General features: G+C 31.7%; 1 protein-coding gene across 4 annotated transcripts; it reads left to right on the top strand.

Annotated features, from left to right (window-relative positions):
• Nucleotides 1–877: 877 nt before the first annotated feature.
• On the top strand, nt 878–20,411 carry LOC127716615 (sortilin-related receptor-like). Of its 4 annotated transcripts, XM_052222859.1 has the most exons (11): nt 878–935; nt 5,270–5,388; nt 6,657–6,761; nt 9,053–9,157; nt 9,506–9,610; nt 10,845–10,949; nt 12,205–12,321; nt 13,182–13,286; nt 14,039–14,092; nt 14,356–14,436; nt 19,370–20,411. In XM_052222859.1, exons 2-11 carry the CDS (start codon nt 5,277–5,279, stop codon nt 19,765–19,767), a joined length of 1,287 nt encoding a protein of 428 aa, XP_052078819.1. In that variant the 5' UTR covers nt 878–935; nt 5,270–5,276; the 3' UTR covers nt 19,768–20,411. The 4 variants fall into 4 exon arrangements, with proteins under 4 accessions (XP_052078819.1, XP_052078820.1, XP_052078821.1 ...); XM_052222860.1 differs by lacking the exon at nt 6,657–6,761; XM_052222861.1 differs by lacking the exon at nt 9,506–9,610.
• The last annotated feature ends 3,231 nt before the right edge of the window (nt 20,412–23,642 follow it).

Genomic DNA, 23,642 nt, shown 5'->3' with positions numbered 1-23,642 from the left:
CTGGGTTCCGCGGAACCCTTACGAATTTTTTAATATCAAATATTTATTTTCTAATATTAAAAAATAGCTCTTTTTGTCCACTTTGGCTTGCAATAAATGTGACAATAATTCTGATCCAGCAGCCAAAACTGTGTAAAATTACATCACAGACTTACAACACAACTGACTAAAAAAATCAAACAAACATAAAATTAATCTACAAAGACGCCAACACAAAAGGTGTAGTAGATAGTCAAAAATGAATACAACACTTTATAAATTACATGCATCCGAAGTCTGACAATGACGTCAACAAAAACGTTTTTGTCGTTGATAGTACATACCGTTAGATATTTCAGCACCAACGTCATAGGCAATAACAATGAGTGTCAGAATTTAGGTCGATTCTTAATAGTCGATATCGAAATACTAAGTTTTCATGTTTTTTCTTGCAAATATCCTCATTTCTAATCAAAAGGATTTCAAGTTAATTCATGTTTTTAAATTTAAATTTTGCAACATCATTTCATGTACTTATCACATTACACAAAAATACGTATATATTTATATATATATATATATTGTAGGCTCAGCCATTTATAATAAGGTTAGCATATCATTTTTTTAATATCACGTAATGAACACTTTTATGGTTGTATGGTTGAATAGTTAATTCATAGTTTATCATTAGGTAAGCATATATATTTATAACTAGTATATATATTTGTTAAGGGGCCAGCTGAAGGACGCCTCCAGGTGCGGGAATTTCTCGCTGCATTGAAGACCTGTTGGTGGCCTTCTGCTGTTGTCTGTTCTGTGGTCGGGTTGTTGTCTCTTTGACACATTCTCCATTTCCATTCTCAATTTTATTTTTTTAAGATCACGTGATGTACACTTTATAAAGCAAGTTTTATGGTTGAAGAGTTTATATCGTAGGTCCAGCCATTTATCATTAGGTAAGCAGTTTAACGTTTTATTTTTTAAATTCAAAATGATAGACTTTTCCACTTTGAACGTAAGGATTTTTAAATGGAATTAAACAAAATAACAACAAAATACTGAAATTGTACTTTACAAGAATTGGGAGTCGAAAATAAATGCTATCCTTATCAAAAAATAAATTTCAAAGTAGCAAAAAAATTGGGCACTACTTAGAACCTTTCGTTTTAAAAGAACAGTTTTTAGAAAGAAGGAGGTTATTTAAATGCAAACATATTTAAAATGCATTTCACAAAGCGCAAGTGTTACATTTCATAAATACATAATCGTTATTTCGTGAAAAAAAATTACGATTATATTTTTTAAAGGCATTTTGTAGGTAAAATAATGTTGTGGTAGAAAAGATTTTTTGACATATCATATATTTATAAAAAAATTATTAAAAACCTATTCTTATTTTTATTTTTTTTATTATTTTATTTTTTATAAATGGACTGAGTTGCAAGGTAATATGTAAATAAACTGTATTTGTATCAACGTTTTATCTTTTCCTAGAGATTAAGGTTAATTCAAGTTCAATCTAGAAAAAAGCCTTCAGAGCAGTAGTTTTTTTTATATTTGTGTTAACTCAACTGGTGGAGTATTCCTCACTCAGGTATATAATTAAACGCTAATTAAGCTTGATCCTAGCATCATAAGATTTTCTTAAAATGATTAAGAATTGATTACGATGGACAGCAAGGCAATATTATATAGCCCTTTAAGAAAATCAAACGGGAAATAATATCTGCCCACACAACCAAACTCAATAAAAGGTTGTTTTTCGTTTGATTTGCTACTACTGGGGTAAGACCACCTTAATTATACACTTATGCCCCGAGAATGTCATTTGCCAATAGGTCAATTTCGTCAATTGTTTTTGCAGTGGACACACTTGTAATCAAATACATTTCAAATTTCAAGCAGATTTTTTCTCTTTTTCATACAGGCATTATAATAAAAGTTGTTTTATTTATTTTATTTGTATAAACTTTTCCCGTCATAAGAAATAAGAATCGACCGATTAAGGAAATTGGTTGAGAAATGACAAATTCGTTATTATTAATCGATAGATTAATTGATATCTTGCTTAACATTCCGTGGCAAATATTGTGTACATATTGAGAGTGTATAAATTTGATTGACAGGCTAATGTGTAGTTATAAAGAAATGATGACGATACGTTTCCATGTTCACGATTCAGAAATCTAGTTTTTATCTTATGCTCTGTTTTGTTAGAGCATGATTCATGTATATAGCATTTCTGAAAGAATGACTTTAAAAAATCTGATCAAATGTTCCACTGGTACTAAAATTAAATTGCAGGCAAAACTAGAAAATATTAGAATTTAAGTTATTAAAATGATAGACCCATAGATCCAATCTTCTAAATCGAAATTGTTTTATGAAAAGGGAGTAAAAATAATAAACCCCGCCCCTTTCTATATGTTACTGTTCCAACCAAGGAACCTTTAATCTAGTTGTCCTCTTTGAATGTTGTTTGTGTTTTTCCTTGATCATTGTTGTATAAATAAGTCCGTTAATTATCTCTTTTGCTTTGTTCATATTTATTCATATCGGATCCTTTTATAGCTTGGCATACGAATTTTGCTGATTGCTGAAGGTCAGACGATAACCTGTAATTGTTCACATCTTTGTCTTTTTAATATTTATGTATAGGTATCTTTTGGGCAATTATACCACATCTCCATATTTCTATATAAGCTTACATCTATTTATTTCAGTACATGGAATTTTGAGTTTCAATTGTAATTTAAGTTTGACATAACACGCATAGTGAAAAGTAAAATAACAAAAAAACCGAACTCAAAGGAAAATTGAAAGCGGAAAGTCCTTTATCAAATTGCAAAATCAAAAGCTCAAACACATCAAACAAATGGAAAACAACGTCATATTCCTGACTTGGTACAGGCATTTCCTTATGTATAAAATGGTGGATTAAACCTGGTTTTATAGCTAGCTGAAAATACATCAATATATAAAAAATGTTCTTTACTCCACACTGTATGTGAATGAACTTCAATAGACATATATCAAATGTATGATGAAAAGTATGTCATTTCTGGCTTAATTATTCGTACTTTAACTTTTCTTATTGTACATGAAAAGATCGTACCTAAACTTCACCGAAATATATCTCTTGACGAACAATGGGTGTCATGCAAACAATAAATCAGTAATCTGAAGTTAAGGGACGAGATCGTCTTTCATAAAGTACTTTCACATTTATTCCGTCATAATTAAAGGGATATTTAAAGATTGTTATTATACTCATAATTTAAAATCAATAAATATATAAAACCAATGCAAATTCTATTAATGACTTTTTTTTCATAATGTAAATATAAACTTGTGAACTGAATTAACATTCATTAAATGTCTGATAAACGTACACCATTACTTGCTAAATTATTCGTACATTAAGTATTGTCTGATGACTGAGTTTTTCTTTTGTTACTATAACAGTAGATCCTACCGGAATTTCACTTAAGATTTACATTTTTTTGACAATCGTTAATTTATCAAACTAGTTGGGCCTTGTTAAAGTTCATATGAAATTGGATAATCTGTAATATCTATTGTCATTGATGTATGAAATATAAACCTTCTGCAGTGTTATGTGCACATTTCTCGCATCACCAGCCAAGAAGTCATTACTCTTGTGCTGACATTACGTATTGTTGGCATTTTCTGTAAATTTACTGTTAATAAACTGTTAACGCCGTTCGAAACACTGATGTTTTTCTTCCACGGGTAAAAATGGTCTTGCCAAGGTCTCGCTCAATTTTTGGTATTTTTTATTTGTTTTAAGATATGATCTTTGACTTCGTTATTGATTTGACCTTCGAACTGTTTTGTTTCGAGTGCCGCTGATCAGACTTTTGTAGATGACGCACAAGTTTGACATACTCAACTATAAGCCTCGTATTAATCATCAATTGGTTAACTGCATCAGGTATTCTGAAAGGCATTAGTCACTTATTAGCCAGACGGACGTGTTTTTCCAAAAGCGGTAGAGAAAAACTACTTTGTACTACAACTATATTTACCCGCGATTTAAACTTATGTTGCTCAATCTTTAATTGAAGGTATAATGATGTATAAAAATAGATTGCCAATGAGACAACTCTCAATCAGAGACTAAATGACGTAGAAGTTAACATATAATAGGTTGTTTTATGTTTTCATTAAAATGTTAAATGTTTACATTTGTTTGGTTGGTTTTTTTACTAGATCATAGTTTGTCCTTTTCTGACTCATCGATTCTGACTGCCACTCATCCATTTATGTTATCCTTTTATTTTTTTGTTCTATTTCATTTATTTCAATCCAAAAGGATTTTATTCTCATTTTGATTAATTTCCTGAAAGACTCCTCGGACCACAATGATTGAAGCAAGATAACTAGAACTCATAATATTTTTAAAACATATTGACCCAATATTTCATATTAAACAATTGGATTCCGAGGATACGAATCCCAGTTTGGTCATTCTCCTTGAAGTATGCCAGAAAAATAATGATTTGGAATAGCACATGGTGACAATATATATTTGGATATGTTCTGACCTGAACTTTACAAAAAGATTTTTAAAACATGTGATTACAATTTTGAGAAATTTCCTAAACACATTTTAGACCCATAACTTTTAAAGAATAGTATCTACAAACTATATATTTTCGAAACACACTGACCAAAGCTTTGATATGGAAAAATGTATTGCGGTTTGCTTCTGATAAATGTTTGAAAGACTTTCATATCCCAAATTTTTTAAAAGATACCAAGCGATCATATATATTTTTAAACATATTGACCAGGCTTTTGTAAAATAATTATTTGTTTTTGGCTATTTCATTTTTTTATTTCCGAGAAGACTCTCAGACGCTCACTTAAACAAGGGTAAAAAGCAATCATATATATTTTTGTAAACGTGGTGGCCAAATATCTATTTACAATAGTTTATCAAAGGATTCGAATCCATTTTTTGAAAGTTTTTTTTTTAAATAACAACAAAAGTAATTTGCAACCATGTATATTTTTAAGGCCTAGGGGAGCACTGAGATCACCCCAGTGTTTAGTGGGTTTCGTATTGTTTTAGTTTTCTATGTTTTGTTTTGCAGACTGATGTTTGTCTTTTGTCGTCTTAAACCCAACTTCGTCTTTTTTTCTAATTTTTTTTTTTGTGGGGGTATGTGGGTAGGCTCTGAAAAATTGCAATTATCAAAACAATATTTATCAAGATATCTAATTACGGGTGCATGTGATATAAATATTTTTTCTTTGGTTTCAGCTGCACAATGGGAATGCGTGTAATGTTTGCTGTGATTTTCTTATCAGTTATACCATTGGCTGTGTCGCTTAGTCCGGAGTTCATACGACTTTTAGAGAAGAATTTAAAACGACAATACAGTAAGAATAACTTCGTAATTTTGAAAACTAGTGAGAAAATTGAATTTACAATTACAATTTAATATAAATTTAATGGATTTAATGGAAAACTGTATTCTATTTTTAAATTTTCAGAATCTGTTTTTTGCAATATCAAATCACGCATTATGAGGGCACCGTGCTATATGAAAATCTTTGGAGAAACTATGTATGTCTATCCAAACAAATCAATTTTCCATCATTTATTCTTTTGATATTGCTGCATAATTATCATGAATTCACAATTTAAAACATGCTGAATGCACTATGATATCTATTGAGTCTCAACGGGGGTCACATATGGAGCAGGATCTGCTTACCCATGTGGAGCACCTAGGATCCCTCACGGTTTTTGGTAGGGTTTGTGATCGTCAGTCATATGCTTTCTATGTTATGTTTCGTTGACTGTTGTCTAACTTCTTGCCGTATTTCGTGTTTTGAAATGGCGTTGTCACTTTATCTTCGACTTATGAGTTTGAATATACCTTTGGTATTTTCCTACTCTCTTTAATATAATTATCATTATAGTAATGAGGACATGGGTAATTTATCGTTTATTTTTGAAGAAATTGTACATAGTATCCTTGAATATTTGGTGAAATTGTAAATCGATAAACTAGGGTTTTTGAAAGGCTGTTCAGCATATTAAAGTTAGAATTCTATGAAATTAGAGAGTAAAGGTTTGATATACCAGTGGATAATTTGGGCACATCTTTACGACTGATATTATATTTAAAGTGTTACTTAAAGATTTGTTGCAAACAAACATTGTACAAAGTAACAGGGGTAAAGATAAGAAAGGAGGAATAGTTTTGAAAAGGATAATTAGTGAAGGTCTTCTACAAAACTTTCAAAATCTAGTTTTTGCACCCAATAATTGGAAATTTAAGTATAATTAAAGAACAATGTTCACACGTGAAAGTCAGTTGTATGTCGATATATCACGATGTTTTACCTACACTAATTTACTACGTGTGCAATTCACAGTGGTTACCTCAGCAGTAGCTTCAAAACGTCAGAGGTTTCAGTGAAGTTCATCAAACTATTACGTGAGTGAAGTTTCAGCCATGTAATGTGTGTGAAAAATAAATCTATGAAATAAAATTGATTAAGATGTATTCTTTGCTGATCAAACGTTATCAATATTTTTTTTATGTACAGACTACAAAATATGTACCTTACATATTGTTGATACAAGTATAATGACGTGTTTAATTCATTAGACATTTATAATTTATTCCCTTTTGTAGGTTGTAGTTACGATCAGTACCTTTGTTCTGACGATAATATTACATGTGCATCGCATTGTAATGGCATAAATGATTGTCACAATGGTGAAGATGAAATGTTTTGTGGTAAGTTGTTTCCAAACCCATTGTTTCTGAGGATACACTGTTTTATGTTTCAGATTTCATGTCATAGATACCAGTTAACTTGAGATAAAGAATATAACAGAAATATCTGCTCCATATCTTGATCTTTTCCTCGATATTCACACATATGGACGACTTCAAAATAGAATCTATGACAAACATGGTGATTTAAGTAGTCGACGATTAAACAGTCGACACATCCGTTCTCACTCCTTTTGGAGTTCTAGCACTTCTCTCAGTTTTTGTTTGTTACTTGATTTGTCTGTTTAATATATTTATGAGATCTGGACATCGGTAAACTACTGTTGCCTTGATTTATGGTAATTCACAGAGTCCCTGAAACCATTGTTATAACAACGAACACTTATTTATAAATATCTAATTCCTGAGTTATTTTAGAAGAAAAACTATATTTAGTTACTATGTACTCCTTTCAAGCAATTTTTCAGATGATTTATTGTGTGTGATGAGGCAATTTTTCTCTGAAGAAACTGTTTCGGAAGTTAATCCGTTTTTAGATAAGCACCAGGCATCTGGAATAATTGTTACGAAAATGTAACTGTTATATGGAAAGAAACCAAGTCTTAAATTACTTCTTAATATAATGTATTTACCTCGTTTTGCTATAGTCATACAATTAAAATCGTGCCTTTTAGTTGTTTATCTTTTACCTAGGTCTTCTAAACGGTAAAACTCAACTTCGAACTCTGAAGGCGCGATTTTTTTCGATACGTTCGATACGTTTTGGTAAGATTTTAGAAATGTTTCGAGGAAAGGCTAGAACCTCTTTATAAGAGAGAAAACCCTATTGGAAATTCTATTAAGGAGGGAGTCAAGTCTTAAGAATGTCCTTTTTCTTTTGCGAGTTGGTCGAACAAACGGTTTCATAATTTTAAAAAACTAAAGCAACCATACATAACACATGACAGGTACATGTATATATAGATTGAAATTTCATCAGAATCTTTGTTTCTGGATTAAATCTTTGTTTTACAATGTCCAGCCATACTAATGGATGTCTGATCCCAAGACCTGTCGACTGAGTCAAGGTCAGAAGAATCTCTTCCCAAATATTTTTAAAGAGGGTCTCCAAATTCAATTTGAGGTTTAAGGCACATAGGTTGGTCATTACAAACTTTCTACATATCTAATAAGGACAATGGACTTTCAAGTGCTTTCATGTCAGAACACATTCGAAAATGGGCCAAAATCTCTATTTTTCCATTAACACGTGTTTTTCTTTTAAGACGTCATAAGTGCATGTATTGTGACATTATTTATCATAAAGTATTACATCCACTTTAAAACACATATAAATGTATGAGGCAAAATATTTCTTTTATATTGGAAGAACAAAGACTTTAATTACTACTTAATAAAATGTATTTACCTTTTTTCGTTGTACTCAAAAAATAATTCATAAACATTTTATATCGAAAATCGTATAAAGAACTATTCATGCGATTCATTATAAAAATTATGTTTTTTCAAATAAAGCAGAAATTCAAGGGTTTACGGATTCAAATAAATAATAAGATGACCGCTTACAAAAATTGTTGCGCAACAACCGGGTGCCACCATTTTGACAAAATAAAAATATTAGAGGTGCCACAAGTGACTAACTTTGCAATCTTAATCTATAAAAGTTTCTATCCGTACAATGTGCGCAGTTTAATTAGAAATTTAACAATTTGATGTACAAAATGATAGGGTTACTTTATTCATCGCTTTGCCGTGAATTATTTCTTATTTCTCTATTAATCTAAATCAGTTGTAGAAAATGTTACATCTCACATTTGAAAGTAGTAATATGTGTATTCTACAATTTCATACAAATCGCAAATAGGTAAACATAAATCCTACCTTTTATCTGCCAGTACGCAGTCCGTCACCATACTCGATACTATATTCTATCAGGTCCAAACACATTTTGCCGATGGAGTTTTCGACATAGTGACTTTTCTGGATTCAAAAAGTTACCGTATTAGCAAAATATTCTTTTTTCTAAATAAAAATGTTATATATTTTTATTTAAAATGAAATTTGAAAAACATTCAAACTTGAAATCAATTATAGAAATCTATCAATTTAACCCAATAAATTTTGTAACATTACGTTCACTTTAAACATCCCTTTTCTAACAATAACGTTACACTTTCATTAGACAAGAAATGTCATGATGGGTCATATATGACTAGCATTAATTCAAGAATGAACTCACTGCTACATACTGACACCACTGAGTCGAGTAATACTATATATTTTCTTGATAGGTTGTTCTGATCCTAGCCAATGGCACTGTGATGACGGTATAGAATGTGCAACTTCTTGTGACGGTTCAGCAACTTGTCCTAATGGAGAAGATGAGAAGTGGTGCGGTATGTTTTTATCTATATTAAGTTAATTAACAAGATAATGAATATTAAAATGCACATAAAATATGGTATACGTATATGGTCAGGAAAATAAATGTTCTTGAAATTTAACTAGATTATTATCATAAGGCATCATCCATTCTCTTCCTTGTTCAAAGGGGACAAAATACTAAAGGCCAATAAGAAATCATAAGTCAACGAAAAGTTATAGACAATACCATGACCAAAAAAGAAAACAACGAAAAAACAATTACATCTACAAAACACTATGCAAAAACTAAAGCAAAACGAACACCACGATAAAATAGTAGGTGAATAAAGGTCGAGTGATACTAAACACTTACTTAATAGGTTGTTCCGATCCTAGCCAATGGCACTGTGATGACGGTACAGAATGTGCAACTCCATGTGACGGTACAGCAACTTGTCCTAACGGAGAAGATGAGAAGTGGTGCGGTATGTATTTATCTATATCAAGTTAATCAACAAGTGACGCCTAGTTCATTATTCTATTGTGCTGTATCTGTGTTCTGTCGTAAATTAATTTTAGGTGTTCGTTGTTATTCTGTGGTTTACATGTTGAAATGTACTTTTATATTATTTATTTATGTATTTCTCTGTCCTGAATGTTCTTGCATTTATTTGTACTGTATTCCTGTCACGTAATGTTGTCATTTTAGCGGTATTTTTAACATTGCCATATAAGCGGGAGATTTTGCTAGCCATAAAACCAGGCTCAATCCACCATTTTTTCTAAAAATGTCCCGTACCAACTCAGGAATATGGCAGTTGTTATCACATAGTCCGTTTCCATGTATGTTGGCGTTTGTTTTTGTAGCAGTTCAGTGTTTCTGTTGTTCCGTTTTGTTTCCTCTTATAGTTGATGTGTTTCCCTCAGTTTTGGTTTGTGACCCAGATTTGTTTCAGTTAAATCGATTAATGACTATTGAACAGCGGTATACTACTATTGTCTTTATCTATATACATTTTGTCAGTTAGTTTGTTTGTTTGTTTGTTTGTTTGTTTGTTACACTTTGTTTGTTTGTTTGTTTGTTTGTTTGTTTGTTTCGACTATATTTCAGGTTTTAACAGATAATGACGTCCTGGCTCATGGTATAAAAAGTAATGTTATTGCTATTGGGAAGGTACTGCTGTTTGTAGACTACCAATAAGGTTCCATTTGTGTATTTGCCAGTGCTCGATTATTAAGTTGAAACTTTTCAAAAATCGAGGTATGAAGCAATCTTATTTTTTATTTAATCGATTGCATTTCAATGTTTCGAACAGGAATACTTGTCCGAATAAGTAATAACTCTCATCAAACTTAAATGCTATTTAGGCACATATTCAAAAGCCGGAGTGCGAGATCGTTGAGATTTAAGCCGAGCAACATGATAATTGTCAGTTGGAGAGCAAGGAATTGCTTTATTTTTTGTCCTCCCCGGTTTTGACTTCGTTTTTATTTATCAATCTCAACTTTTCTGTCAATATTCTTTTTGTAATTCTTTTCTTTTCTCTGATTTAGTCATTGTGTTGTCTTTCTTTTTTTGCCGACATAATAATTATCTTCTTATACTTTAACTATAAAATTGTAATTAAAAAATGTAAGTGTAGTGCTTTTGATGATTTATTTGTTTACTACATACTGATGAAACCACTCAAAAACTAAGTAATGATATTTTCTTTATAGGTTGCACTGATCCAAATCAAGGTCATTGTGATGATGGAACCTCATGTGGTACTTATTGCGACGGTTCAGTGGACTGTGCTACTGGTGAAGATGAGCAATGGTGTGGTAAGTGGCATGTCAAATTGAAATGCACTTTTCAAAGTGAACAAAACCTTATTGAATACTTTTCTGAGTGTCAATTATCAAATATATACTTTTACAAATGATACGTTTGTATATTTTAATTACAAATTATCAATATATCAATTTGTAGAGGACACTGGGTGTTAAGCAACCAACAATCAATCAATCAATTTGTAACCATTTCTGTTAAAAATCTATCAAACACTCTATCCCATATTCCTTTAAAGTCAGTGTATAATTGTTATCGAAGTGTACCAAACTAACTATGATGTGCCTGTATGTTTCTGCTTGGCTTGACGTAAAGCGTGTTTGTCATGGCCTTGACAAATCTGATTCTAACTTGTCCCCGACTTAAGAGGAGTCGATACAATTTCAAAGGAGATAGCTCCTAATAAGCGTTCATTGTGACATATTTAACTATGATTTTTAATCTTCGGATGAAAAACCTAATCAAATAAAACATTGAACATAACTCCCGATCGCTTGAAGAAAATATAATTTCCCGAACACTGAAAAGTTAATTCCCCACTATGTTGAGGGGACAATTTGAGAAATTGGTACGAGTTTTGCTTATTGTTGAAAGCTGTACGGTGACCTATAATTACTTTTATTTCCATAATTTGGAAAGTTGATTGATTGACAATCATACCACATCTGTATATTTTTGTAATACTATGTGAAACTGATTTGATCTTAATTAAAAATGTTTGACAGTGAACATAATATGGCAATTTACCTTCGATAAATTGAAAAGATAAGGAATACTATGATTACAATGCAATCCGATATATCAATCACCATTCTTTCCTTACAGCAGTTTTAGAATGATACCAACCCGAGGGTCTTGACCTGTCTCTCAGAATTTATTTTTTTTGTGAATTAGAGCTAATAGTTTACGATATTCAAAACGATATACAAAATCTTTATTTTACCTACTTATCAAAGAGTATGCCTTGTTCGTTTCTATTGTCGTATCATCCTTTATACTTTCCTCTTCTAACCAGTGTACTATCAAATGAATACAAAGGAGAAGAAAGTCATACAAAACAGATATCTACAACCGGTCAACATATTGTCTTGTATGCTTTTATGATATGTTAAACACTTATTGATTAGATTTTAGTCAAGCTAGATAAGGATGAAAGATTAAGATATCTAAAGATATATTATGAGTTTCCTTACTTGATTGGTTTATTAGACATAAATATATATGGCTACATTCTTACAATTTTGTTAGGTTGTTCTGATCCACTTCAAATGCAATGTATGGATGGATCATGCGCTACTTGGTGTGACGGTCATCCGGAATGCTCAGATGATGAAGACGAGATGTGGTGTGACATGAATATGTATGGTATGTGTTTTGAAAATGTTGTTTTTTACCATTCTAGCAATTTATTAACTCATTGTAAATACTTTCTAAAAGCAAATTGAATTTTGGTGACTGACTCTATAGATTACTCATATATTTTAAACAAAAATATATAGTTAATATCAAAATCTGTTTGTTAAAGATACAATTACTGATTGAATAAACAAGTGAATATGTAGTATAGATACAATAAATAAGCGTTGATTCTTGAAAAAGAAACAATGAGCCCGGAGGGTGAATGGTTTGTTTTTCATGAATCAACGCTTATCCATTGTATCTATAACTTAAACTAATGTGTTGATGTCTTTTCAAAACTTAGAATAAAGCAAAGTGCTCTCGACCAATGAAATTGTAGGATTTGATGTCTCTTAATTGTGAAGAATGAATGTAAGTCGTGTTCTTCGTAAGGGATTATCCTATAATTGTTTAGGTCTACTTACAGTTCAAAACAAAGAGTTTCTATAAATGAGTTACAACTGCCCCGATGCACATTTATCAGATTGAAAGGATTTGTGATTAAAACTGTCTAAAAGTTGAATTTTGAAACAAACCAAAAAATCAAATAAGATGAAGTTTACTGGTGCAGTAACATTGCCACCGTTAACGCTATATTCTAAATAAAGTTAGGCACAGAAAGGAAACATTTGAATATAACTTGGTGAGTCCATTTCAGCGACAGATTTAGGAAGCGTTGATTCTAGAAAAAGAATCCTCTGTAAATGAATAGGCTGACGTCACGACAATGGTTTAAGTATACTTATTTGATTGATAAATGACTTACAACAAATGGTTGACCACTCGGTTTCAAGACACAAATATTTTTGAATCTAAAATTTTCATAGGTTGTTCTGATCCAATGCAATCGACTTGTAACGATGGTTCTACGTGTGCTTATTGGTGTGACGGCTCATGGGAATGCGCTGATGGTGAAGATGAGATGTGGTGTGGTATGTTATTTGAGATATCAAATGATGGATAAAAGCGATGTTTAAGAATAATGTGAATATTATAAAATGTACAAAAACCTCAACCTTCAGTTTTACTACTGTAATAGTTGAGTTTGGGTTGGTGGTTCTAATTCAGATGGATGAGGGGATTTGGTCGATGACACTGCTAGTGGACGTTTCATCCCGCGGGGTATTGTCGGCCTTATAGTTGACATCTCGGTGTTGAAATAAACTATCATTGATTATCTATAAATAACTGTTTTTGAGTTGTTCTGATGATTTATTATTGGTAGTTAGGGATAAATAACTTATCATATCTAATAAAATAGATATCTAATATTTTTTTCACACCACAGAGGAGTTTCATACAATTCAACCCAGAATGAAATGTTCATGGTAGAATACTCGTGCTTCATCATTCTTCAACCCAAATGTTGAAAAGCAACTAATCTGCCTGCACGACAAACATGTCGTTAACTCCGCAGACAAAACCCCAGTAGTTATATTTTGTACCACAGATTATTTTAACTGCATGATAAGAGAAATAGCTGTTAATAATTCAACATATACTCCTACCGTTAAACACTTAATTATGAGGAATTCCTAAACAATCTTAGGTCTGTTTTATGGTTCATTGAAATGTTAAAAACTCCAATGTTCTGCATATCTTAATTTCAGTAACAGTTTGAGTTTAGAGTGAAAATCTGTGGTTAACTGAGAAATTATGTCATGTGTTTTTCATATATTTACAGGCGATATGTTTTATGCGTCATCAACCCATAACCCCTCTGATGTCAGCACCTGTGGTCAGTATATATAACAAATGATAGGTTTAGACATTTGAAACAAAATTATGCATTTGAGAAAGATAATGAAAGGATCTGATTTGTTTCTCTTTTATCTTCAAGGTAAAGTTATCTTTATTTCCGTAACATGCATCAACTATTTGCCACTGGACATTGAGCAACCAGCAACCAATCAATCTTTATTTCCGATGTCGGATTCCATTATTGGTGACATAGAATGAGATAGGATAATTACTTTCCAATTAAATTTACCTTTATTTCAGGGAATGGATTTGTCAGCATTGATGACATCTGTATTGGGTATGAGACCAATTCAAGTGTTGCGAGCCACGATTTTTGCAGAGGTAAACATATTTCACATCTAATTTTGAAATCACCTATGATACTATGTAGGTATAATTGATTAAAACAAACTTTCAAAGATAACATAAGACGAATACAGTTTCAAAGTATATATGCACATGTCTACAACATTAGGGACATAACAGTGCAAATATGCAATCGTAAAAAACCGTTATATATGTTATCATGAGTATACAGTGGTTGTTGTCTGTTCATGTCTGGCACACTCGTTTTTCGTTAATTATTTTCTTCTAAGATACAAGGACTGTTGATATATAAAGCAAAGGAATTTTTTTTGAGAAAAAACAATACATTCATAAATAAAAAGGTAGGCATCTGATGTTTGAACGATTGTTATTCTAATATTTACTCATTATGTTTGAATACAATTTTCGTCCTTTTTAAAATGAAGGAATTTTAGATATTATAAGTATTAATTTTACCTGAAACAGAAAAATGCCCCTTTTTATCATTTTTTTTGTCTTCACAACACTATCTCCGTGCTATTTCGTTCCATCTGTTGAAATGATAATTAAATACGATATTATCCTCATATTGAGATTTGATTATCACGATGCACGGTAGGTATAGTGTCCGGCGGAGATCGTGTTTTTTCGAGTGAATCGGTCCACTTCTTTCGAGTATAGATCGGGTTTTTTTCGAGTGATTAAACATGCGATCAAGTCATTTAACTGCTATTTCGCAATTATAATAGTTTTATTCATGACTGTCCATCTTATTTTGAATACTATACATGTTTTGAGCACAACAGACGCACAATTTCGTAGTATTTAACCAAAAATTCAGTGTTTTGCATTGTCCGTGTTTTTTTCGAGAGCAACAGTTAAAACTGACTTTTCTAGTTTATAACTGTAATTAATTGAAGGACAATATTATATATTCGAAATAATTTACACACAAAACATATTATAATGTTGATAAAAGTTAACCTTTTTTTCAATTCAATGACAATTTTCTGTTCAGAAAACATTTTACTCATCGGTATAAGGACATCATTCGTAAATATAGCTCAACATGCAGACTTCTTATACGTTCAGGTATTTCACATCCAATTTTTTATGGAAATATTCTTTATAAAGCACAAAAATGTCAGTATTCACCTCTGAAGCTAACAAAACCTTTAAATAGACTTATTAAGAAGGGATATAGTTACGATACTGTTGTCAGGTCATTAAAGATTGCATATTTTGGCGTTAATATTGATTCACTTATAGGGTCTTTGCATCGGCACTAAACACATTTATTTAAAAACCAGTTGTTGGCATGACACGGGTTATGTTCTTCTCATATATGTTATAATGGTATGATACTAAACCCCTAACGGGAAGGATTGTGCCTGATATTCATATGATGAAGACATAATCTTTCAATCAGTTTAATTGAAGTCTGGAGCTGGCATGTCAGTTAACTGCTAGTAGTCTGTTGTTATTTATGTATTATTGTCATTTTGTTTATTTTCTTTGGTTACATCTTCTGACATCAGACTCGGACTTCTCTTGAACTGAATTTTAATGTGCGTATTGTTATGCGTTTACTTTTCTACATTGGCTAGAGGTATAGGGGGAGGGTTGAGATCTCATAAACATGTTTAACCCCGCCGCATTTTTGCGCCTGTCCCAAGTCAGGAGCCTCTAGCCTTTGTCAGTCTTGTATTATTTTTAATTTTAGTTTCTTGTGTACAATTTGGAGTTTAGTATGGCGTTCATTATCACTGAACTAGTATATATATTTGTTTAGGGGCCAGCTGAAGGACGCCTCCGGGTGCGGGAATTTCTCGCTGCATTGAAGACCTGTTGGTGACCTTCTGCTGTTGTCTGTTCTATGGTCGGGTTGTTGTCTCTTTGACACATTTTCCATTTCCATTCTCAATTTTATACCATAACCTAGCAGTATTAGTACGATATATAAGAAATCAATGCATATGGGTGACGTCCATTTTAAATATGTCTTAAGAACCGAGTACAGGGACTCATAATTTTTTTTTTATTTCATTGCAGGCTACCTTTGTTTTTATAGTCAATAATATTTTATGATTGATATATATTACAGTGACGAAAAAACTTAGGAGCAAGAAAACTAAGGAAAAAGGGTAAACAATCAGAAAAATTCAATATAAACCCAAATATTCTACAAAAAGAGGACCCCCCCCCCCCCCCCAATAAAAATTAATTACAATAACATTTGAATTGAATGGAGTATCTAATAAAAAACAACGCTTTATAATTTATTTTACGCTGTATGACCAAAAGGACCTAAAAAATAGCCAAATCAGTTTAAGGTCAACTTTGCCTGATGGAGTTGAAACCTTAGCCTCTTTATAATTTTTAAATTTATAAACGGACAACTCTAAATGATTCATTGTTGGTTGCTTAACGTCCAGTGGCAAATGGGTCGTGCATGTTCAATACGAGAACAAATTAACAATACATCCAATAAGTAGGTCCTGTAACAGAGGACGTTCGGGATAAAGTCGGGAAATTTAGACTGCCACTAAAAATGAGAGTATATGGGATAAGGACAGAAATTTTGCCTTGCAACAGGCCACCTGATTGGCTAATTACCCGGGTGTAAATAACACCCCACCTCAGTTCACCAGGGGATAAAAAAAAATATACCAAGATTTCCAAAAAATAAAATGTTTGCCAAAATTGGATAAAATAATAATTGATTTTTTTTATTTAGATTAAACAAAAATAAAATATTCAATTTTTTGGCCAAAAAAAAAATCCAAGTGAAGAAAAAAAATATTCTCCAATATACCCCAAATAATAAAATTTTCAAATTTTCCTCAAATATTATTAAAAAATAAAATAAAGAGATAATATTTGAAAAATGCACAGCAACGTCGGTGTTGAAAAATGTGTAGTGGAAGTTGGTTATAAGATTTTTTCAACTTTATTACCCGGAATAAAAAAAAAAGAAACGAACGCTAAATAAGATATAAATTCGTTATCTCGCTGCAGTCAGGGGTGTACGGAATTTTACACCGGTGTTGAAAATGCATACGAACATCGGCTGCGCCTCAGGGTGTTTATTTTCAACACCGATGTAAAATTCTGTACACTCCTGATTACACCAAGATACTTAATATTTCCATCAAGACAAATAGTAAATGGACACGGACATATAAAAATGAATTTACTCTCCAAAATGTCCTTTTCAATGCAAAAGCAAGAGTTTTTGTAAAGTGTCTGTATATCTAAGTATACATAGATTCCATGTGCACATTTTTATTGACATTTGCAATGTTATGTGTATAAAAATGGCTTTAATCTATATTTTGGAATAAAGCATTGTAAGGCTATAATAAACATTTTTAGAATAAAATAATTTAGGATTGATTATATCTTTTTATCAAAAATACTAATTTACCATCTATGATCTTGTATATAAGGTTCTAGCACATTTTTTCACGTATTACCAGAAAGGAAGTCTGTTTGTTAACATTTTTATCATATTCACTCGAAAAAAAGTGATCACACTCGAAAAAAAAACGATCAAATCACTCGAAAAACCACGATCCCAGCCGGACACTATACCTACCGTGGATGGGAAAGGATAATTTTGTAAAGTCATTCGGAGGTGAGAATATGTTCTAAACTAGTCAGATAATACTTGGTCATATTTTATGAACATTCAAAACCATCGGCTACGCCCCAGGCTTTAAATATTTATCAAACATGACCAAGTATTGTCTAACCTATAAATGTAAAAAGCTTACCTAATCAAGAAAACGATATCAAAACTAATGTTGTGAAGGTAAGGTGAAGCCTGTAGAATTCACCTTACAATAATTTATATCCATTTATTTTACCTTAAATTATTAAATCTCTCCCAGTCAAACGTTGACTTGAAAAGTCATTGAGTAGTGAAAATATCGGATTTGCTTTATAAAATCCATCTATATACAAACAATGATTTGAACTGAAGAAATAGATATTAAAACATTTATTAGTATCATCATTATTGCTACTTTCCTTTCAAATACTCATTTAGCTATATCCTTAGTGTATTGTCTTGAAATGCATATTGAAATTGGATTCACAAGACTAGAACATCGGTAAACATGCTGTTGCTACGTATTATCGGTCGTCCCACTGGCTCACTCTGCTCACCTCTTAATAAAATTGCATTTCACGGCTTTGTGACGTCAAATACGTTGACCCGGCCTTAATAACTTTGACCCGAACATATCAACGACGTCATAATGTATGAACCGACGTTAATAAATTTGACCCGAACTTATCAAGACATCTTCCGGTTTGCTGGTGAAACAAAGAAAACACTTGTTTCTATAATTCAGAATACGCAAATAAAACCCGATAAATCGATTATCTGGTTGTCTACATATTGATATTGTAAAATATCAGCTGCTCGACACAATATGAAGCCTTTTTGAACTCGTTCGCTGCGCTCACTCGACAAAAAGCTTCATATTATGACTCGCAGCTGATATTTTACGATATCAGTATGCAGACATTCTGATAATTGGTACTTATACACTACCCAAATGACCAATGAAATCACCTTACTTATTAACAAAGCTATTCGTAAAAAAAATCAATAACATGAATTAACTTAGTTATTCGATCAAATATCAGTTCAGAAGATTGTTCAGATTATGTAATACTTAATTTTCTTATTTGGTGCGGTCTTTAGTTGAGCTGTGGATGAAGAAAAAGTCTGTTTTGATATTAACTCATTATAGATACCAGGATTAACATTTTTAACGTCCAGACGCGCGTTTCGTCAAAAGAATCATCAGTGACGCTCGAATCAAAAAAGTTTAAAAGTCCAAATAAAGAAAAATGATATGTTTGAGCTTGTTTTAGAAGAAGTCTTCCCTGCCCCTGTATAACCATGCTGTAAAACCATATACCGCTTTTTTGAGATCCCCGTTTATTTTTACTTCAGATTACTATTATGCATATGGGTACATGAAGAAAAAACTCACCACACGATCAATGGGTAAGACGCCAAGTAATAAGGATCTAAAATCAAAGGCCTATCAGATTGTCAGAGCACGCCATGATAAAAAGCGGAATGACCACAAGATGGAACAAGCCAAACGAGATCCCCACATGTCTGACAAACGTCACGGAAATGTAGCATTAGAAAGCAGAAAACAAACGTATCAAAAAAAGATAAACGACAGAAAAACCATGCAAAAGAAAAACTCCATGCAGAAAAAAGAATTTATGCAGAAGAAAGAAGATAAAGGAAAACTTGGGAACCTTAAATATCTGTTAACTGCAAGAAGGAACGAAGCACTTAAACAACGCATTCTCAAGAAGCTCGGTGGAAGTACATAGTGAACTGAAATCCAAATATACAAGCTTTTCTCCTCTTTTTTGTTTACATTCAATTTTATTTGCTATTTTTCCACGATTACAAAATTTATTGTTGCAGTAAGTGCTGTACTTTTGTCTCTAATGTGAGTTCTGTTATTAGACTTTGTGTTGTAATGCAAAGCTTTACTTTTGTTGTAATGCAATTCCTTTGTTTTAGACTGTTGATCCTTACAAAGCTATTATATATGAAAATGTGTGGGTTTTTTTTTAAACCCCTCATATTTTAGATAGCTTTATGTATCTCTTTTATATCAGCAAACGGATCCAGCCAAAATAATGAAAATGCTCGTTATAGTATATTTTGAATACGACTCTTTTTTATCATTATTATATTTGAATTGATTTTAACATTAGATGTTGAGATTTATCTTGGATTATCCATTCTACTTTTGTTTTGTTATAATCAAACTTTATCTCTCTTTAAATGTGACAATGGTAACAAACTGGAACGAACATGGACTATGGCATTGCTTTTTATTTTTATTAGACGTTGACATGTATGTTTGTTTGTTTGTCTGTCTGTTTATTGTATATATTTTATTTGTCTGCTACATGTTTATTAGTTTTTTAGTTTTTGTGTCTAAAATAAAAACACTAACAGTTTGTTTTCGACTTTGAACATCTCTTTTTTATCTTTCGACTCTCTTTACCAGTAATGTTGTTTAACTATGACAAAAATCAGATACATTAAAGTTAGCCTAAGAATCATTAATGGAGAAAGAACGTGTACAAAACAGAAATAAGCCGATGGGCTGGTATAAAAATTTGTGCATTTTAACTTTGATATTGGCCAATTATGACCCTTGCGGGTTTGAAATTTCTTACAATAATTACAATGATTTTTGTTTATGACAATAAAAAAGTAATTAAAATACAGTAGTATAGGATCATGTAACGTCAGTGTATGAACATGAGATGGAAAATGTAAATAGGGGAGAAAATTATTCAATACTGTAAGGATTATTTTTCTTTGAGCAGTTTGTAAAATACTTCCAAGAAGCATAATAGAAGGTCTTGAAGGGGTATATTGAACCAATACCGCCAAAAAAAGAAAGAATACACAAAAATTAACAAAATAAAATAAAGAATAGAGAAAAATAGACCAAAAAATAAAGAAAAAAGAAAAATAGGCCCACATATATAGAATTTAGAAATATGCGGAAATATTTCATTGTTCATTTCATGGTGTATCTTTGTGCATAAGTAATCAAAAAAGGTACTGACAAGGTCTAATTTTGAGAAAATATTATGTTGTGATAACTTTCCAAAATTCAGAGGACATACAAAACCAAAATTACATAGACATTTACAAGGAATCGAAATACAAATGTTTATCTATTGCCCAAGTGGATAGAGCTTATATATGTTTAACTCCGTTACATTCTTTACATGCCTGTCCCTAGTAAAGAACCTTTAGTCCAATGGTTGTCGTTGGCTTAATGCCATTAGCTGAATTCAGAGTAGTATTTTACTATTACTATATGGTATTATTGTTTCTCATTGTGAAAGGCCGTACGGTAACTTATAGTTGTTTAAGTACTCGTCCTTTTCTGACGGTGATTGATTGATTGCTCAGAGTTTAGTTCCAATTATTCAGCAAAGTTAGAACGAGATCCATACATGTCTTATTGACAATCATACCCCACCTCATTTAAGGGAGATATCAGAGTACCGGGTGAAGGAATCGATTGCAAAAGTTTTTGTTTATTTCTATTTTTTACAGTTTGTTCTCATCTTATGTTGTTACACTACTGTCCCAGATAAGGGAGAGGGTAGAGCGCTCACAAACATATTTAACCCCGCCACATTATTTATGTGCCTGTCTCAAATCAGGAGCCTGTAGTTCAATGGTTGCCGTTGGTTCATGTCTAGCATATTTGTTTTTCGTAAATTGTTTTGTTATTGATTAGGCGGTTAGTTTTCCTGTTTGAACTGTTTCTCATCTTTAATGTCCCGGTCTTTTATAGCGAACTTTACGGTATGGGGTTTTCCCGTTTTTGAAGGCCGTACAGTGGCCTATAATTGCTTATATCATCCCTCGGAAATTACGGCGGTAGCCAACTTGGATGATATGACTCCACATGCGTAAACAGAAGACGTTATTTCCCACTATTTTTTCGTTCAGAAACTTTCGGCTTGGTAGGTAAGGTATATGTTCTCGTTTTTTTTCCCTCAGTTTTCCTCAGGTTCCCAACGTATTGCACATAAACAGCTGGTATACTACCCATAATTAATAACCAGAACGACATTTTATGAGCTATTGAAGACTTTTATGACCATTCTTTTAAGTAACATGGCATTGATTTTGGTGAAAGTTTAAATTGGAATGAAGTTGATCGTATGTGTAAGATTATCTAATCAAAATATCACAAGTATAAACTTCAGGAATATTGGCAAATAAAACAACTTTTAATATTGCGTATATTTTCCATACATATACTAACTGGTTAAAATATAGACGAAAAAGTGAAACTGTATGCAGTAAAAATTATAAGTCAGACACGAAAAAAAAGGGATTTTAGTTATGAACTTTATTATAGTCTACAATGTTAGAGAGTGGCTATTGTTGAAGATTCAGAAAGATCCAGGTGAGCGACACGGACTCTTTAGAGCCTCTAGTTACAATTTATTTTTTATGTTGTCCTGTTACACTACTGTTCCATATTAGGGGGCTGTCGAAAGCTCACAAACATGGTTAACCTCGCCACATCTTTATGTGCCTGTCTCCAGTCAGAAGTATGTTTGTCATGATATTGATTTGTTTTTGTTTATTGTTTTGTCCTAAATCCGGCCGTTTGTTTGTTTTTTTTTTGTTTTTTTTTTTTTTTTCGTTTGAATCTTTTCACATTTTATCACGTCGGGGCATTTTATAGCTGACTCTATATTGCTCATTGTTGAAGGCCACACGGTGACAAGTACGGTTGCTTACATTGAAATCATTTGGACTTTGGTGTATACTTTTTTATATGTCTCATTGTCAATCACACCACATCTCCTTATATTTAGAATTCAAAATAAATCGTATTTATATTTATTAACAAATGTTACGTCAAACGCTTTTTTCATGAATACTTAAATCGTGTATTTATTCTTTCTTCAAATAAACGAGCAATCATATTAACATATTTGAGACTAAAACGATTTTTTTTATATTTTGAGCTATTGGTCTTCTAATATAAGTTTCTGAAGTAATGAGGAAACAATGTTTCTTGATCAATTAAATAGCGCAACTTTAAACAGAAATATATGCCTGTGTAGCAAATGGAAGGATTTATTCGTGAAAGATGTTTATCAATTATTGTTTATCAATCTGTTGCCCACAATGTATTATGATATTGTTTTAAACTTACCAAACCATATATTGATCGCGTTGCTAAATATTTTGGGTATGTATCTAAATGACATATATGTTGAGTCTGACATAATAAGATTTATGGTAAGTTTCTGTTTATATTTTCTCATACTTCGTTTGGCTTAAAGAGGAAATGGAAAACAATACAATAATTTACGATTGAAATTATATGTTTTTATACTTTTTACAAAACCATCCCTCACTAGTCAAGTCACTTGAAGGACTTTTATTTAATAATAAGTTGTATTTATGGTAAAGCTATTTATGAAACAAAATAATTTAGAAATTGATCTTTATAAGTTATTTTTTTTTTTATTATTATTATTTCTTTATATGTATAAAATTTAAAGAAAGAGATGTGTTAGAAGTTAAAAGGATGAATTTTATTATCAGGTCTGCTACTATCGGCATGGTTAACACTTCGTTTAACCCCCTATCGTGGCTTTGTAAAATCATATGTGTTCGACCATGCTTTTATTGTTTT

The sequence above is a fragment of the Mytilus californianus genome, unplaced genomic scaffold (genome assembly GCF_021869535.1).
Source record: "Mytilus californianus isolate M0D057914Y unplaced genomic scaffold, xbMytCali1.0.p SCAF_9, whole genome shotgun sequence".
NCBI classification, from domain to species: Eukaryota; Metazoa; Mollusca; class Bivalvia; order Mytilida; family Mytilidae; genus Mytilus; species Mytilus californianus.
The sequence above is the reverse complement of the archived record's forward strand: the minus strand, read 5'-3'. Positions and strand labels throughout refer to the sequence as shown.